Source organism: Melanerpes formicivorus, unplaced genomic scaffold (assembly GCF_026170545.1).
Source record: "Melanerpes formicivorus ecotype bairdi unplaced genomic scaffold, bMelFor1.0.p_v2 SCAF_17, whole genome shotgun sequence".
NCBI lineage: Eukaryota > Metazoa > Chordata > Aves > Piciformes > Picidae > Melanerpes > Melanerpes formicivorus.
Window position 1 is genome coordinate 14,078,034 of NW_027142369.1, and position 16,743 is coordinate 14,094,776.

Sequence of the window (16,743 nt, forward strand, 5' to 3'; positions counted from 1 at the left end):
TTCACAAAATGCAGACAACCCAGTCCCCAGGAGCTGCAGGATGAATATATCTTATCTCAAGAGGGTTCTGCAGTGTAACAAAGGACTCATTAGTTGAGGAATCTCATAGTACGACAGCTATAATGCTACAGACATCAGGGAAACATCATGACCACCACAATACTCCAGCTTCTCAACTTAAACACAGCAATAGTGTTCACACACTGCAGGGGTATGAATTGCCTGTCTCCAGGAGATGCCACTGCCAGGACAAACTAAATTCAGTACACTCCCCAAGCTGAATTCAATTACTTCTGTGGGCAAAGCAGGTCCACATTGCCCCATGGCAATGTGGCTCCAATGAGCCTGCAAGGGCTGAGCTTGCAGCTGCTGGTGGGAGCAGGGCCTCCCACCCAGCATTCCATCTTACTGTGATGGCAGAAGTTGCTGATGCCGTGGAGCTCTCTGTAACTGCCTCAATCATCTGCCAGCCCTAAACAGATTATTTTAGTTCTAATCATCTTGAACTCATCTGACCTAGCTCCACCAGCCTCCATAATTCAAGGTGCAACCTCAGAGAGAGTCCTCTTCTTGCTTTGCTTCTTGACTATGGACTGTGTGATGTAAATCAGCCTGCGGGAGGCTAGATTTTTCTGGGGCCAGGGGGGATTTGGCACCTGTAAAGTACTGGGGACAAGGATAGTCCCAGAAATACCACAAAACCAGCCTAGCAAGCTGTGCTGAAGAGGGAAGGATGCTCCTCAGCCATGTATGCTGTGTCCCACGGATAAAGGATAGTAATGTAAAACTTTGCACTTCTGGGGCAGTGAGAAGACCTGCTGAACGCCTGGGCTTTGAAATCGTCTTTCCAAAGGGTTTCTTCAGGTCAGCTAGCTGTTTGCAAGCAAATCTCACTGCAGAAAACAAAACCCTGCCTGGGAGAGCAACAAATCATGGCAGTCAGCACATCCACCAGCCCAGACAAGGACAGGGATGTGTCCCTACTCAGAAATCTATCTATTCATCACTACACAGAGACAGGAGTGAAGGAACAAGTCAAGCAGCCCCCAAGCTGAGCCGTGTGAGACTTCTACAGTATCAACCAGCAGGGCACAACACAGGCTCCATCCTAGGAACATGCTACCTCACACCCAGATTCTCCACGAGTCTTTTGGAAAGCGAATGGCCCTAATTCATCATTCACAGAGTGCAGAACCAGAGACACAAGCAGGGAAGATGTCTGCAAGGGAAGAACAGCAATGGCTTCTTTCCCCTAAGCAGCCTTAGCAATGCTGGCTCGACTGAGACAAGACCATTTCATTGCAACACCTGGAGTCTGAGGTTTATCATTTCGGTCTGGGGCTTCTCTGAAAGGAGCAGATGTGCCTGATTGCAGCCGATGAGACAGGTGGGAGGAATTAAAGGCACTTTACCCTTGCTAGCTAAAAAGCACCAGCGAGAAGGTCGCGGCTACAGCTCCAACTCCTCATTTATTTGCAAGCTCCGCAGAACGGAGCAGGTTCAGGGTTACTCAGGAGTAGGTTGCTTGAAAACTCATGCAAAACACGTGAGAATACGCCGATTTCTCCAGCCCTTCTTCAGGACAGCGCCAGCCTTTGCAAACAAGTTTACCAAGAATCAGGTGGACGCCTCACAGGCTGTTTGCTCGGGGTGTTTAAAACGAGCCGCAGCTGCTTCCCGAGCTCCTCCGAGGGGTTAAAGCCAGACCAGAGGTGAAAGCGTAGGCTGTTGCAGGGGTGACCCAAGCGGGCGGCTGCGCCCATGGAGGGCGCCTCGTCGCTGGAGGGGTACCTGGAGCACTGCGGCGGGCAGGTAGGCAGGCGAGACTAGGGGGAGAAAAAAAAAGCCATTTGCGTTGGCCGGGAATCGAACCCGGGTCAACTGCTTGGAAGGCAGCTATGCTCACCACTATACCACCAACGCGCCGCTGAGGTGCGTTTTCCGCCGGGTCCTCAAGTCCAGTGTCTCTCTATGTCAGTGTGTTCCAAGATAAAACTGTTCGGTGGCGTTCTGCCCTGAGAAGTTTTTCTCTGCCTCTACCAGTCTGGCTTGGGCTGGTGGCGGCATTTGGAGGTGGGGGAGGGGGTTGTCAGTCTGTAAAGCTTCTCTCTGCCTGGACCGGCCTGGCTTGGGCTGTCCAGGTCACTCTGCCGTGCTACAAATCTCTTCTCTGCCCTTGTCTGTCCAGGCTGGTATCTCCAGTTCAACCTTACATAAACTGTGCTCAGTTTTGGGACCCTCACTACGAGAAAGATACTCAGGGGCTGAAGTGGTTCCAGAGAAGGACAATGAATCTAGTGAAGAGTCTGGAGGAAAGGGCTGGTGAGGAGCAGCTGAGGGAATTGTGGTTGTTTAGTCTGGAGAGAAGTAGAATGAGAGGAGATATCGTTGCCCTGTACAACTACCTGAAAAGGAGACTGGAGTCAGGTGGCAGTTGGTCTCTTCTCCCAGGTAGCAAGTGACAGGAGGAGATGAAAAGGCCTCAAGTTGTGCTGGGGGGAGGTTTAGGTTGGACATCACGCAAAATGTCAATACAGAAAGAGTGGTCAGGCCCTGGAACAATTGCCCAGGGAGGCAGTAGACTTGCCATCCCTGGAGGTGTTCAAGAAATGTGCACATGACACTTCTGGACATGGCTGAATGGCCGTGGTAGTCTTAGGCTGATGGTTAGACTTGGTCTTGGAGGCCTTTTCCCCTGATAGGCTAGGGGAGTGCTATTGTGTTTGTACTCCTGCTGCTTGCATTGATCAACCTGGCTGCTGGGGAGTGTTGGCATGGAGGGGGCAGGAGATTTGGATTTCTTCATGTGGGTTGGTAAACCTTTCTTTTTTTTTCTTTTCTTTTTTTACACTAGCCCTCCTGTTCTGAGACAGTTGCAGAAAGAACAGGGTGAGGGACCAGGAGAGGGTCTTCACCCAGGGAACACAACTTTCAGAGGTGCATCTTGTTGTTAAGTGTTTTTCAGACCTGAAAATGGCTTTAGCACAAGCTGTTTAAATCCAGAGACCTCCCAGTGGCAGTCAGCAAAGCCTTCTGAATACAGCCCTATGAAGTATATGATGTGGTGAGGTATAACCAGGGCTTCACAAATGCTAATGAGGTTTTGGTATGTCAGACTTACTGAGATGCCTGATAATAGCAGATGTGCCAGATACTGCTGTAGAAGAAAAAATAGATAAATTCCAAGTCTGATTAAAGCAGCTGGATGTGATTTATGTGTACCTGGGTTGCAGGAATTCCTACAGAGGAAGTAAAAATGGCTGTTTCCCTTCATGCTGCCCCAAGCTAAGTGATCTCAGACAGGATCTATGTGTGAAATCTCCTTCCCAGTGCTGCTGGGAGATGTCCAAAGTTATGCAGTTGATGGGGCCTTCAGTGAAGTTAATTAACCTAGAGTCTATAGCAATAACCCTTGGCAGCTGGCCCAATATAAACATGGTCTTGTGCCCCCTTTCACAGCCTCTGAGCATCTGGCTAACAAGAAGCCAATCTTCCTCAGTGCTTAACCCTGTGAGGGCTTTTTCCCGGACCAGATGTATGGAAAATCCGATGAGAACAGAGACTTGCTTTCTGATCACATTTGCTCTATGCTTTTTACTTACTGCTACTTTTTTTTAAACTTAATTTACAGCAGTTTAATACTTCCAGGCTCATATGCCACTTATTTTCCCCTTTAGCTTCATTCTTTATGCTGTGAACTGGGGATGCTATCATATTCTTTGATGCCACTTAGTGTGAGGTGTGAGTAGTCCTACAGGCTTGTAGTGATGAGGTGATTGTCCTGCTGTGCTTGATACTGGTGAGGCTACACTTTGAGTACTGGGTTCAATCTTGGGACCCTCACTCCAAGACAGACATTGAGGTGGCATGTGTCCAGAGAAGGACGACAAAGCTGGTGAAGGGACTGGTGTGGCAAGTCTTAAGGGAGGAATAGCTGAGGGAACTGGTGCTGTTTAGCCTGGAGAAAGACCTTATTGCTCTCTATAACTACCTCAAAGGAGGTTGGAGCCAAGTGGACATTGGTTTATTCCAGGTAGCAAGTGACAAGATGAGACTAAGTGGCCTCAAGTTGTGCCGAGAGAGGTTTAGGCTGGACATGGCATGGACATGGAGGTTTAGGCATGGACTTCCTCATAGAAGGGGTTGTCAAGTCCTGGAACAGGCTGCCTGGGGAAGCAGTGGAGTCTCCATGTATGCAGAAATTTAAGACCTGTAGGTGTGATGCTGGGTGTCATGGTTCAGCACCATACTTGATAGTGTTAGATTAATGGTTGGACTTTGTGATATTAAAGGTATTTTCCAGTCTAAATAATTCTATGATTCTTTTTTATATCACTTTGCATCATGATTCACACAGAACTTTCCTAATTAGCTCCTGTATCACTAAGCTGTAGTCCACTGGAGGTCTTGCAGAGACTGTGCCTTCCTTCTATTATTAATCTTAAAATATTTAAAGTAGACGCATTCTAGTTACCCTATAAAATATTTTAACTGTTAATACATTTGTAATTGACCTCTTAATTTTCACATAGCTCTCTTGAATCCTGTTTTCCAAAGAGCTGAGGGTTAAGGGGAGTAGCCTCAACTGATCACATGAGGCTCTGCATCTAAAAGTCTATTTTAGAAACAGTTTTGAATGCAGGTGTTCATGATGCTTTCAGAGCTAAACTCAATCACAGCTGTATTTGCGATAGTGAAGTTCACTGGAAGATTTGTCATTTAAGAGTTTAAGTGTCTATAGACAAATAGACTGTAGAATAGGACTGGAAATCTCCCTGTGTGCATAGCTGTGTTGCTAAGTGAGCTGACTAGCACACAACACAGAGCAGCAGTAGCTTAAGGCTGAAGAGTATTGATTTGGAAACCCTGCTCCCACTGGAGCTCATGCAGTGCCAACTCAAGGGCCTCAGTTTTCTGCACTGTTCACAGCTCTGATTGGTGCTTGGATATTCATGTACTTTTGGATCTCATGCTCAAAAATGCCTAAATGAACACAGAACCTCTTGTATAGATCTTCCAGTCCAAGCTGTTACCTGCTGCGGGTACTGGCAGAAACCACCTTCTTGGAAGAAGCTTCCCACTAACTTGAAGTCTTATGCCTGAATGGAGAAGGGAATAAAGCCTTTCTTGAGCCTCTGCCTCATCAATATTATGATGCCTCTTTAATAGCTTTTAGTAATAAATAGCAGATAAAGAAGGACGTTAGTATGCAATAACTTTGCTTGCAGGTATGTTGCATGTCTGAGCCAGGAAAGGATGGTGGCTTTGCTGTCTGTATCTCACTTAAGTTAGTTCAGTAACCTCCAGCAGCTGAAAGAATCTGGTTGTGGTTCTGTGAGCTGCTGCCCTCTGTTGCACAAATCCAACATGACACTGACGCTGTCCCCTAGTAGCAGGGAAAGGCAGTAGTGATGTACTGTATCACAGTATAACTTAGGTTGGAAAGGACCTCGAGGATCATCGAGTCCAACCTATCAACACAGACCCCATGACTAGACCATGGCACCAAGTGCCACGTCCAATCTCCCCTTGAACGCCTCCAGGGTTGATGACTCAACCACCTCCCTGGGCAACCCGTTCCAATGACGAATGACTCGCTCGGTGAAGAACTTCCTCCTCACCTCGAGTCTAAACCTCCCCTGGTGCAGCTTGAGACTGTGTCCTCTTGTTCTGGTGCTGGTTGCCTGGGAGAAGAGGCCAACCCCTTCCTGGCTACAACCACCCTTCAGGTAGTTGTAGAGGGCAATGAGGTCACCCCTGAGCCTCCTCTTCTCCAGGCTAAACAATCCCAGCTCCCTCAGCCTCTCCTCATAGGGCTTGTGTTCAAGGCCTCTCACCAGCCTTGTTGCCCTTCTCTGGACACGCTCAAGTGTTTCGATGTCCTTCTTAAACTGAGGGGCCCAGAACTGGACACAGTACTCAAGGTGCGACCTAACCCAAAGCAGAGTACAGGGGCACTATGACCTCTCTGCCCCTGCTGGCCACACTATTCCTAATGCAGGCCAGGATGCTATTGGCCCTCCTGGCCACCTGGGCACACTGTTGGCTCATATTCAGGTGGCTGTCGATCAGCACCCCCAGGTGCCTCTCTGCTTGGGAGCTCTCCAGCCACTCCGACCCCAGCTTATAGCTCTGCATGGGATTGCCGTAGCCAAAGTGCAGCACTTGGCACTTGGACTTGTTGAATGCCATCCCATTGGATGGTATGAGAGTTACAGCCAGCCAGGAAGTGCCAGCTGCCTTCCTTGGGAGAACTCATGAGTAATTATGTTGGTTATATGGGTGATAACGGCTGTGAAGGGCAGAGTGCCAATGTTGTACCTTCAATCACTGCTGCAGGTATGTAGTATTTGCCAGGAGTTTTTCTAGACTGCCTTTCAAATGTGGCAGGAAAATGCAGCTCTCCCCTATAGAAGTTATCTGGGTTATTTATAGGCTGGTAGACAAGCAAAGGACACCTTTTATTTGCTGTGATGATTGAAACCTCTTCATTAAATAAAGGATTAAATGAGGGACTAAATTAAGACTAAATGTTTTAATGCAGGATCCTTAATGATACTCTTTCTTCATTCAAGGATGACATCTCAGATGGTCCTCAGCTGTTTATGCCCTTAAACCTTTATGATGTAGACCTTCCAATGCAAACAACTGAAGATGCACTGTTCAGTTCCCAGTTTAATCAGCCCAAAGAGCTTCCTATGGACTTTTCCTCTGTGGATCTCAGCTTTCTTCCAGATATTACCCAAGATAACAAAGAACAAAACCAATCTGAAGATGGTCATGAAAAGCAAGAAGACCTAGGCAGGTCAATATCAAGAAATGAGGACAGCAGAATCTTCACGGATCAGAGTAGCTTGTCCTATCCAGATGCAATTCAACCATCTCCTGAAGCATCTGTCACATGTCCTTCTCTGACACCAATGACTCCTATGACCCCAGTGATGTCTGCATCAGATAGCACTGGCATAGTTCCTCAGCTACAGTAAGTTTCTGTTATATAAGTAGCATAAGAAGAGTCATAATTTTGCTTGAACCTTGCTTAGAGAATGTATTAAGTGTGGTTTGGTCTTAAATAAGTCCATCCCAAAAAAACTGGGGGAGGAGGGCAGTCATTCCTCTTTAAGGAGATAATGGAGCAAATGCACTGACAATATTAGAAGGCAACCAAATACTGTGCTCATCAGTGCAACACACAAATGGAAGTGGCACAGGATGATATACAGCTTAGCAAAACAGGAGAGTGGAGTTGCAAATGAACGTGCTGGGTGAGTATCTGAAATGTCTCTGGCTTGTTAAGGGGGAAGAGTCCCTTCTGGGAGAAAAGCCTCCGAGAGGGACAAGTGTTTGGTAAAGCTACTTATATGTAGGATGTGCTGCTAGTTACTTAAGTCTGCAAGATGAAAATACAAAAATACTTCAAAATGAGGATTTTTTTCCAGCAAGGAGGATGTTAAGGATGACGAGTCCAGGGAGCTAAAGATGTCAGTCTGCTTTTCTGAGAGCAGGAGAGGGGCATGAAAAGTGTGAGAAATCCTGGCCTCAAAAGATCCTGTCTAGGTTAGAGCAACTATGGAGTAGTTTATACATGGAGAGAATGACATACCTGCACCTACCTTAAAGAGTGGTGTAGTAATTCTGTAAGTGCTCAGCAATGGCTTACCTCAAAGCTGTGAAAGACTCCAGTGACGTAGTTATTGGAAGACAGATATTCAGGGACTAATTTGTGCCTTGTTATACCTCAGAAACTGTAATTTTGTTACTGAATACTTACATTTTGCCAAAAGTAGCTTAACACTACAGTGGGAACGAGGTAGGCACGAAATTAGTTGATGGCAACTACAAATTGGGGTGTGACTTCATATTAAGCTGATACTGTTGGGGGTTGGCTCTGCAGTGGCTTGCTTTTGCAATAAGAACATTCCTCTCTCATCCCTCAGGAATATAGTGTCGACTGTAAACTTGGCTTGTAAACTAGATCTGAAGAGCATAGCTCTGCATGCCAGAAATGCAGAGTATAACCCCAAGGTAAATCTTCAGGACTCAAAGCTTTACCCTCACCACCCTTTCTTGCTGATGATGGATGCTAATACAAAGCTTCACTATGAGCTTTGTACTTTTTCTGAGAGCACTGTCTTGACCCATGGGGGAAAGTCATGAAAATCTGCTGTTTGGGATCGTTTAAAATAAAAAATACAGAGTGACCAGAAGGAGGGGGTTGGGGTTTTTTTTCTTTGAATAAAGCCCCAGCAATGAGATGTTACTGAACTACTTGAAGGAGATGAATTCCCTCATCTGTGTCTAGCTACCTTCAGCTGAAATGGCTCAAACAGCCCTCACTGAGGAGGAAATATCAACCCTGAAACTCTTGGCTAAAGGAATTACTGGAGGCAAACTGGAATTATATGATATCTCTAGAAAGTGGTCTAGATACAGAATCTTGCTGGCTTTCTATAGGTGACTTCAGACTGCTCAACAAAGTGCAAGGGACAAGGCAGTGACTGTATTCTTAAGCCCACCTGATCCCAGGGCAGTGGAAAATAACTTTAGGGTGGTAAATAGTTTTACATAATAAATGAGCTTAGTGACAATTCTTGAATGAACAGCAATATAGTACCAGCTAACTGCCTCAGCTGGGCTATGAGGTCTTCCTATCAATTTGCAGAGGTTTGCTGCTGTCATCATGAGGATCAGAGAACCACGAACAACAGCCCTCATCTTCAGTTCAGGAAAAATGGTCTGCACAGGAGCAAAAAGGTTTTGGGTTTTGTTTGTTGTTTTTTGGGGGGTTGTGTTTTCTTTTTTCTTCTAAGACTGGGGTCTTGCAGGTTTGCCCTATATTATAATGAAGAATTACAGAAAACCTTGTTTAAATTGTCTAGCAAAGGACTGTCATAATTTCAAAGAAGTGAAGCTTTCTTCATGATGGCAGTTCAGTAATTACTGAACTGTCCCTCAATATAGATTGAGGTGAGCAAACATTAGCAAAAAAGCTGCTAAAATGCACAGGAATTAAGGGATTATTCACGTCTCACTGGCTTTAAAGTGAATTAGGACATAACTTATGTCTGTCAAGTCACTCTTTAATGTCTGTGTCCATGAGTCAACACATCTACCTCTAGAGAAAATGAGAATTGGAGAAAAGCAAAGACTATTTGTGTACTTGGAAGTTCTCTTCCTCAAGTTTATCAGCTTGGGGTTTATGTCCTTAAACTCTCAATGAGAATATGTATCAACTTACATCTTGGGAGATCTCCAACCCCTACTACTGCCCCAAACTAGCTAGATGATTGTGTTGGTGTCTGTTGTCCACCTCTTGGACCAGCTCTGAGAAGTTATAAGGAACTGAGAAAGAAACCTCTTAAGAGGGTATCTCCTAGGTGCTGCAGCACATTGCAGTGTGCTGAAACAGATCAGAGGAAACTGAATGACAGAAGGGCTTTTTTCCTCTTAGCTCACTGAAGTGGTTCTGGGGATAGATGCTATTTTAAGCAGTGGCATCTCTCTTTGGGGAGGATGCATTAGCATGGTGGTGGCTCTAAAGTGACTCCCAGCTTGAGAGCAGAAGAAAGCACTAATCAAAGCTGCTTTTCCCCTTCCCTTTCAGCGAAGAGCAATCACGGCTGGCAGCCAGGAAGTATGCACGTGTGGTGCAGAAGCTTGGGTTCCCTGCCAAGTTCCTGGACTTCAAGATACAGAATATGGTTGGAAGCTGTGATGTGAGGTTTCCTATCCGTCTGGAAGGCTTGGTTCTCACTCATCAGCAGTTCAGCAGGTAAAAATCAGTTACAACCATGTACAACTTGGAGCAGTGTCTGTGTGAACTGCAGACTCAAATCATGAGGTTGCACAAGCCTGGCAAGAGAAGCACAATTAACTGGGCACTGAATATCATGCATGTCTTGTGTCCATCAAAAGGCATGCTCACTGGTTCAGCAAGCATGAACCAGTGGCTGTAGGCATGTGTTACAATAAAGATAGTGAGGTTTATCTTCTGCAGTAATATGAGTGGAGCACAAGCCAAAATGACCTCCTGCTTAATGGCCAGGGTGATGTACACCAGCTGGCAGCAAAAATTCCAGTGCTTGAGACAATGATTGATTGACACAATTCAGCTGTGAAGGGCTTTTCTGAATTATCCTCCTGTGTGGTGCTCACTGGTTTCTCCTTGCAGGGACACCATAAACACCAGCTTAAATCTTGACACTAAGAGCACATTATGCAAGTGTACAGTCCCTGCTGGGGTAAAGTGTATGCATGTTAGATCTGACTGAGATCAAGAACTGAAGAAGCTCCTGAGTTCTTTGTTCAGTTTATTACAGTATCACAGTATAACTTAGGTTGGAAAGGACCTCGAGGATCATTGAGTCCAACGTATCAACACAGACCCCATGACTAGACCATTAACAAAGAGCTCCTCTTTTGCAACAGCTGTCTTTGGGAATATGGCTGCCAGTCTTTGCTGCATATCAGCAATGTGCACCAGAGACTTGTAAAACTGAATCACCAGCACTGCTCAGGTTAATGCAAACCTCCTGTCAATGCCAAGTATTGCAGTATCAGCCTTAGCAGGTATTTTTCTTCCCTGCAGACCCTGTCAATGGGAAAAATAACCAGTCCTGATTAAACACTTCAGGATCAATTGGAAGAGATCTTGAGCTATCTTTAGAGACAAGAAAATCACCAGGGGGCTGGAGCACCTCTCCCATGAAGACAGGCTGAGAGTTGGGGTTCAGCCTGGAGAAGGCTCCAGGGAGACCTCAGTGCAGCCTTTCAGTACTAAAAGGGGCCTATAAGATGGTGACAATCTCTCCAGCAGGGCCAGTTGGGGCAGGTCAGGGGATGATGGCTTAAAACTAAAAGAGGGAGATTAAGACAAAAGGAAGACACTTTCTTTTTATGCTGGGCATGGTGAGAGACTCATCTGGGTTGCTCAGAGAAGTGGTAGATGCCCCATCCCTGGAAACATTCACAGTCTGATTGGACAAGGCTCTGAGCAACCTGCTCTGGTTGCAGATGCCCCTGGTGACTGCAGAGGGATTGGACTAGATGACCTTTAAATGTCCCTTCCAACCCAAACCATTCTGATTCTTCTCAGACCTGGTCTGTGCCCTTACTCAGGCGTGAACATTTAACACTAAGGAGCCTCATGATCCCTGTTAAACCAGATGCCTGTCTGCAAAGAGAAAGTTTCAGACATGAAGCTGAACTGCAGATGCAAAATACAGAACCAAAAAGATGGTATTTCTTGTGTATCATTTTGTTCCTTATGCCTGGATGTCTGTAAGTCATCAAGTTAAAGTAAACCTGTAGTTGAGCAATGGGCATGCTGTGCCTTTAGTGTGGGCTTGCTCAGAACTAGGTATTGCCATCATTGAAGAAAGAATGAAGCTTTCAGTACTGACAAAAATCTAAATCTGGTTGTCTTTTATTAGTGCTACATATAATATTTTGCATTTAATTTGAGGACTAAATATATACTGAAGATTCACTGGGCTGTCATCTTGTCTTAGTTGCACAAGATGGTTTCTGATAAGGGCTCTTAGCAGACTAAGAAGGGTTTGAACAGTGAAGTTTACAATGATGATTTCAATACTATGGAAAAATCACATTTAGCGGCTCTGAAGTGTTTAAGCAGGAAGAACTCCTACCAGCTCCAGCTGGGATTACCAGGTTATTCTTGAAGATGTCTAAAACCTGACCTGCCTTTTTTTCTGGGTAGCTAGCTAAAAATCTGTGGGTTTAATTACTCTCGTTAGTGTAATTATAGAGCAGTTTTTGCATGCAACACTGCAACAGCATTTGCATTTTACTAATCTTACCTGCTTGCTTTGGAACAGCTATGAGCCTGAACTGTTTCCTGGCCTTATTTATAGGATGGTAAAACCAAGGATAGTGCTGCTTATCTTTGTGTCTGGGAAAGTTGTACTGACTGGTAAGTAGTCTCCTCTGTACAGCCGTAATTGAGTGCTACCACAACTTCTGAGAGCACTGAAATGGAATGCTAGCTAAACTAGTATCTTGCCACACTTTAGCCACTCAGCAATCTTTTTAATGCCTACTGCTGCTTATCTGTGTCTTCTGCAGGTAGCAATATCAGTATTGTTACACTAAAATCTCATGTTGCTTCACATAGTGTCTGATTTCTATGTTGTTGAGCTTGAGTGGTTTTTTCATTCAAAGCTTAATGCTGTGTGTCAATATACAGAATGCCAGCAGGATGCTGACATGCTAGTAACCACTCAGGCACTTGCATAGAAATATCACAATAAGCAATATAAAATTGCTTGGACAGGAAGCAAACTTCTTAAAACACTTCAGTGACAACATTTAGTAGGGATTATTAGAGGAAAGGGTGGAGATGTAAAAACTTTTTCCAGACTGTTTGGGAAAACACTCATCAGGCAAAAGTCTCACTGAGCAAGTGTGCTCAGCAGGTCCTGTGTCAAATAAGGTTGGATTCCTGGAGTGCAGATTTGTAACACTTTTGTTTCTAAAGCTCATGAAAATATTTTTATCCAGAAGTACTGAAAGGTAAATGGTACATGTTTCCTGAGACCTGGATGTTGTATGTGCATCCACACCACAGCTTTGGGGTATGTGAAAGACCAGAGAAGTACCTGCCTCACAGGTTCTTGCAAGCATAAATTGTGAATGAGCTCGGCAAACTGAAGAATGAGGCACTTGGTACAAATCTTAAATGTCTCCCAACTTCCTCATAGGTCCAGTAAAATCATACTAGCCAGGTCCGTTCCACTGATACTTGCATTTTTGGGTACTGTAACTGCAACACCCTCCAGTGTGCAGCAGGTCCAGAAGCATGAAGGCAAACACTCATCTGTGGACACTGGGACAAACCATAGTGACAAAACCAAGCTGTGAGGGTTTTTTCTTAATAAAGGAAGTAACTTTACTTTTGACAGTGGAAGTTGTAGTAATGCAGATAAGCTAGTTATGTTTGTGTTCTGAGGAAAGGGTTGAAGTGTTTATCTGGAGTGGCATTAATAGATCTTTAAAGTCCTCTCCAACCCAAACCAGTCTATTGTCTGCTTGCAGTATACATGGAAAAGGCTAGCTTTGAAATCACAGGTGCCCTAACAAATATTAAAAATAATGAAGCTTCTCAGACCTGGAGGAGGAGAGTTTAGAATAGAATAAACCAGGTTGGAAGACACCTTCAAGATCATCATGTCCAACCTATCACCCAACACCACCTAATCAACTAAACCATGCAACCAAGCACCCCATCAAGTCTCCTCCTGAACACCTCCAATGATGGTGACTCCACCACCTACCCAGGCAGCCCATTCCAATGGGCAATCACTCTCTATGTGTAGAACCTCTTCCTAACCTCCAGCCTAAACCTCCCCTGGCGCAGCCTAAGACTGTGTCCTCTTGTTCTGGTGCTGTTTGCCTGGGAGAAGAGACCAACCTCTGCCTGTCTACAACCTCCCTTAAGGTAGTTGTAGACAGCAATAAGGTCACCCCTGAGTCTCCTCTTCTCCAGGCTAAGCAACCCCAGCTCCCTCAGCCTCTCCTCAGAGGGCTTGTGTTCCAAACCCTTCAAACTATGGATTAACTTCCAGTATGGAAGAAATGCCCTTCAAGTATTTCTTTCTTTCCACTTACCTTATCAACAGGCAGAGCTGTTACTGTTAAGCAGGTAACACTGTGGATCTTAGTTGACTTTTTCCAAATAACAGGGTTTTGTACCTGTCAAGAGCAATCAACTGCTGTTGTTTTGGTTCCCCATATTAAACAGAACTACTCCAGTCTTAAAGCAAGCTAGGAATTGCTCTTTGAGGTGGCAGAAGCATGATAAAAATTCTGCCTTAAACTAAGTTGCTCTTAAACTCCTGTATGTGTTCATGATTTGTAATTGTATTAGGTTTAAGTTGCATTCAGTTATCTTTAACACTCTGAATTCTTAACATCTTTTTTCCTAAATGTCCTTTTAGGAGCAAAAGAGCGTTCTGAAATCTATGAAGCATTTGAGAACATCTATCCCATTCTAAAAGGTTTCAAGAAATCATCATAACAGAACCCTTAAAGCAATTAATACATGGCTTTGCATTAGTGTTTGGAACAGAAGCAAGGGAATTCCTGGACCCAGTTGTACAGTTGTGGGTTATTAAGCAATTCTAAATGCTGTAAGTGCTGGTGCCTTTCTTTAGTCTGTTAAAAGGGGTTGTGGTTTAGTGGGTTTTTTTGCCTTCAGATTAGCTGTCTGTAATCCAGTTGGGTTCTGACAACTTCTGTCAAGCTGAGAAATTTGCCAAGTGAATGTACTTTTAATAGAATGATCACTAAGGCACTTAAAAGTAATAGAAAACCATATGTCTTCTCTTCTGTTGAACAGGTGAATCAACACTGCACCTCAAACTAGCTTTGTCAAAATCCTCAGCTTAATGTACTAAAACCAAGCCCCTGCATATTCTGTTTTCATGTCTAAACTTAAAATATACTTTTTTGTCTACAATATATCTTACAAAATCCAGCATAAGTTGAGTTCAGCCTTTTGAAGACAGATTGCACAGGACATCTGCTGAATCCCTCTGATCCTATCAGTTGGCTAAACTTGTGTGCAATGGCACTGGTACTCTCGTCACAGAAGACATTCGAAGATCCTGGCAGTGCTGAAACATACCAAGGAAGTCTGTGGGTAGAGAAGCAAATTAGATAATTTGTTGTGATACAAATTAGGTTTTAACAAAATAATACCTGATGGTGTTACTGTAGTTTCATCAGGTGATGGGAGTTTCATATTTTGCCCAGACCAAAATGTTGGCTAAAAACTGCCTTTAAAATTATTTGAAAACAAAGTCTTGGATAGTCAGGACTTAGCCAGGTTATTGAACCAGAGCTCAGCCAATGGCATTACATCAAATGTGGTAATTTTGCAGATGGAGCAATGAGACTCTTGCGTTATCTCTAAGTGAACCCAAGGCTTCCTTTGCAAAAAGGCCTGCTCAGACTGGTGATGTCACTGGGAGCAATGCAAACATCACACTTTTGTTCTTTCTGTAAATCCTGTGATTCTCTGGAAGGTGGTTGGTGGTGGTGTGGGGTGGTTGTGTGTCTTTGTTTTGGTGGTGGTGTTTTTTTTTTTCTTTTGTTCTTTTTTTGGGGGTTGTGGGGGTTTTGTTCCCCCACCCCAGAACAGGACTTTGCTGCTGTGATTTGTCTTGTATCCTGCTCCCCTTCTTTCCTGCTGAAGTTGGGACAGATCTGTCAGGAAGCTCCCTGTGCCACTAGAGGTTGCTGTTAGATGACTTAAGCACAACTCGGGGCCAAAAGCTACCAATGTCCTCCATGGAAATACAGGCAATGCTTTCATACAGAACAGGGTGTCAGTCTGCTGGGCTTAAATTTGATGTCACAAGTTTATTTTTGATTTGGCGAAGATGTGATTTCAACTTCTGTAGTATGTCTTACAAGTCTTTTTATAACTGTCTCTGCTCCTCTGGGAAAAGAGTCTGAAACACTTCATGCACTTCCTCATGATAAACTGGTCTTCCTCTGTTATCAGTTTCTTTGTCACAGTCAAACTGTGGATTTCCACACTCAAATCTATTCTAAACAGAGGCTTACTTTTTTTGTTTTATAATGTGTAGACTTTCCACAGCTATGGGCTGGACTGCTATTTGCATTGTAGCTGCAACAGCTGATAAGCTTGAGCTACAATCTTTTTAAAGTGAAAACCAACCTGGTTTTATTGGGATGCCAGGGGGGAAAAAGTTTATCTAAGATGAGCCCTCTTCAAGAAATTGCATTTTAATGAACAACTGGCCACACAATTCTGATAAAGTTTGGAGGTTTTTTTAAAGGTATGGATTAAGTCTTACAGATAAGAAATGGGCTCTGCCTTTCCCCTGAACTTCTGATTAAGTTTGTGTTTGCTGTGGCTACTCTTAGACAATAGCCTTGGCTCTACCTCATGCTGCTCAGGCTAGTGTTTTGTAGTACTTGAGCACACTAGAAGGGGAAACAATATAGGCTGGTTAGGTAGGCATTCTCTTTTAAACTGGGACATGTTTTTGGGTGTGGGGTGTTTTTCTTGGAAAGGGGACACTGCTTTAAGAGGTGGCTTGTGCAGACTTTTCTACTTGCCTGGTGTTTACCACGGTATTCTGACACGACTGGCTCTCTGCTACTACACACTAGATGATCCCATCTAATGCCTGATTCTGGTTCTAACCTTGATGCTGGGGTGAAGAAACCTAGTAGTCTGTTACTCTTGAGGATATGTATCAGTTTTTTCCCCTTCTCCTGCACAAACATTGATACATATGGTCGATGTAACCAGTTTACTGGCTGGGGTGTGAATGGTTCCAGGGGGACTGCAATGACGGTAGCCTCATTGCTGCCCTGCTACTGGAAGACAGTCGAGATCAGACTTCACATTGCCAGGGGCAGTCTGATCCAATTGGAGGTGTTCCTGCAGACTGCAGGGGGCTGGGACAAGATGACATTCGAGGGTCCCTTCCAACCCCATGTGATCTGTACATCTGTGACCTGTACTACTGCGCACCTACCATATCCTCCTCTGGGGGCAGGGAAGGGCTTGCTCTTCTTCCTTCACCAAGTGCTGCGGGCAAGGAGAAAGGAAATAAGACGTGCTTGTTTCTGAAGCCGCGAGGGTTGTACCTGCACTCTCCCCTCTGGAGGCCTGGAGGAGGCGACCCTGCTCCCCGAGGCCAGGCCTTCGGGCCGGCTCCCGCCACCGCCTCAGCGCGCGCTTCCCAC

At 44.8% G+C, this 16,743-nt stretch overlaps 1 protein-coding gene, 1 long non-coding RNA gene and 1 other non-coding gene across 4 annotated transcripts; 1 reads left to right on the forward strand and 2 right to left on the reverse strand.

The window, feature by feature from the left end:
* Positions 1 to 1,587: 1,587 nt before the first annotated feature.
* On the forward strand, positions 1,588 to 14,496 carry TBPL2 (TATA-box binding protein like 2). Of its 2 annotated transcripts, none has more exons than XM_068149039.1 (7): positions 1,588 to 1,812; positions 6,576 to 6,982; positions 7,938 to 8,025; positions 8,663 to 8,754; positions 9,605 to 9,772; positions 11,838 to 11,932; positions 13,956 to 14,496. In XM_068149039.1, the coding sequence occupies exons 1-7, from the start codon at positions 1,762 to 1,764 to the stop codon at positions 14,033 to 14,035; spliced, it is 981 nt and encodes a 326-aa protein (XP_068005140.1). In that variant the 5' UTR covers positions 1,588 to 1,761; the 3' UTR covers positions 14,036 to 14,496. The 2 variants fall into 2 exon arrangements, with proteins under 2 accessions (XP_068005140.1, XP_068005141.1); XM_068149040.1 differs by having other exon boundaries at positions 11,874 to 11,932.
* Positions 1,852 to 1,923, reverse strand: TRNAG-UCC (transfer RNA glycine (anticodon UCC)). The gene has a single exon. It is a non-coding gene; the product is annotated as a tRNA-Gly (tRNA).
* LOC137446431 (uncharacterized) lies at positions 10,344 to 16,734 on the reverse strand. The gene is made up of 4 exons (XR_010988648.1): positions 16,533 to 16,734; positions 14,487 to 14,653; positions 13,627 to 13,710; positions 10,344 to 10,591 (listed from the first exon to the last, which is right to left on the reverse strand). It is a non-coding gene; the product is annotated as an uncharacterized lncRNA (long non-coding RNA).
* Positions 16,735 to 16,743: the final 9 nt, after the last annotated feature.

Bases quoted from the DNA above. Each gene is read 5' to 3' on its own strand.
- TBPL2 (XM_068149039.1), top strand. From the start codon at position 1,762: ATGGAGGGCGCCTCGTCGCTGGAGGGGTACCTGGAGCACTGCGGCGGG. The intron at 8,026-8,662 runs GTAAATCTTCAG...ATCAATTTGCAG, and splicing joins ATGCAGAGTATAACCCCAAG to AGGTTTGCTGCTGTCATCAT. The intron at 11,933-13,955 runs GTAAGTAGTCTC...ATGTCCTTTTAG, and splicing joins TGGGAAAGTTGTACTGACTG to GAGCAAAAGAGCGTTCTGAA.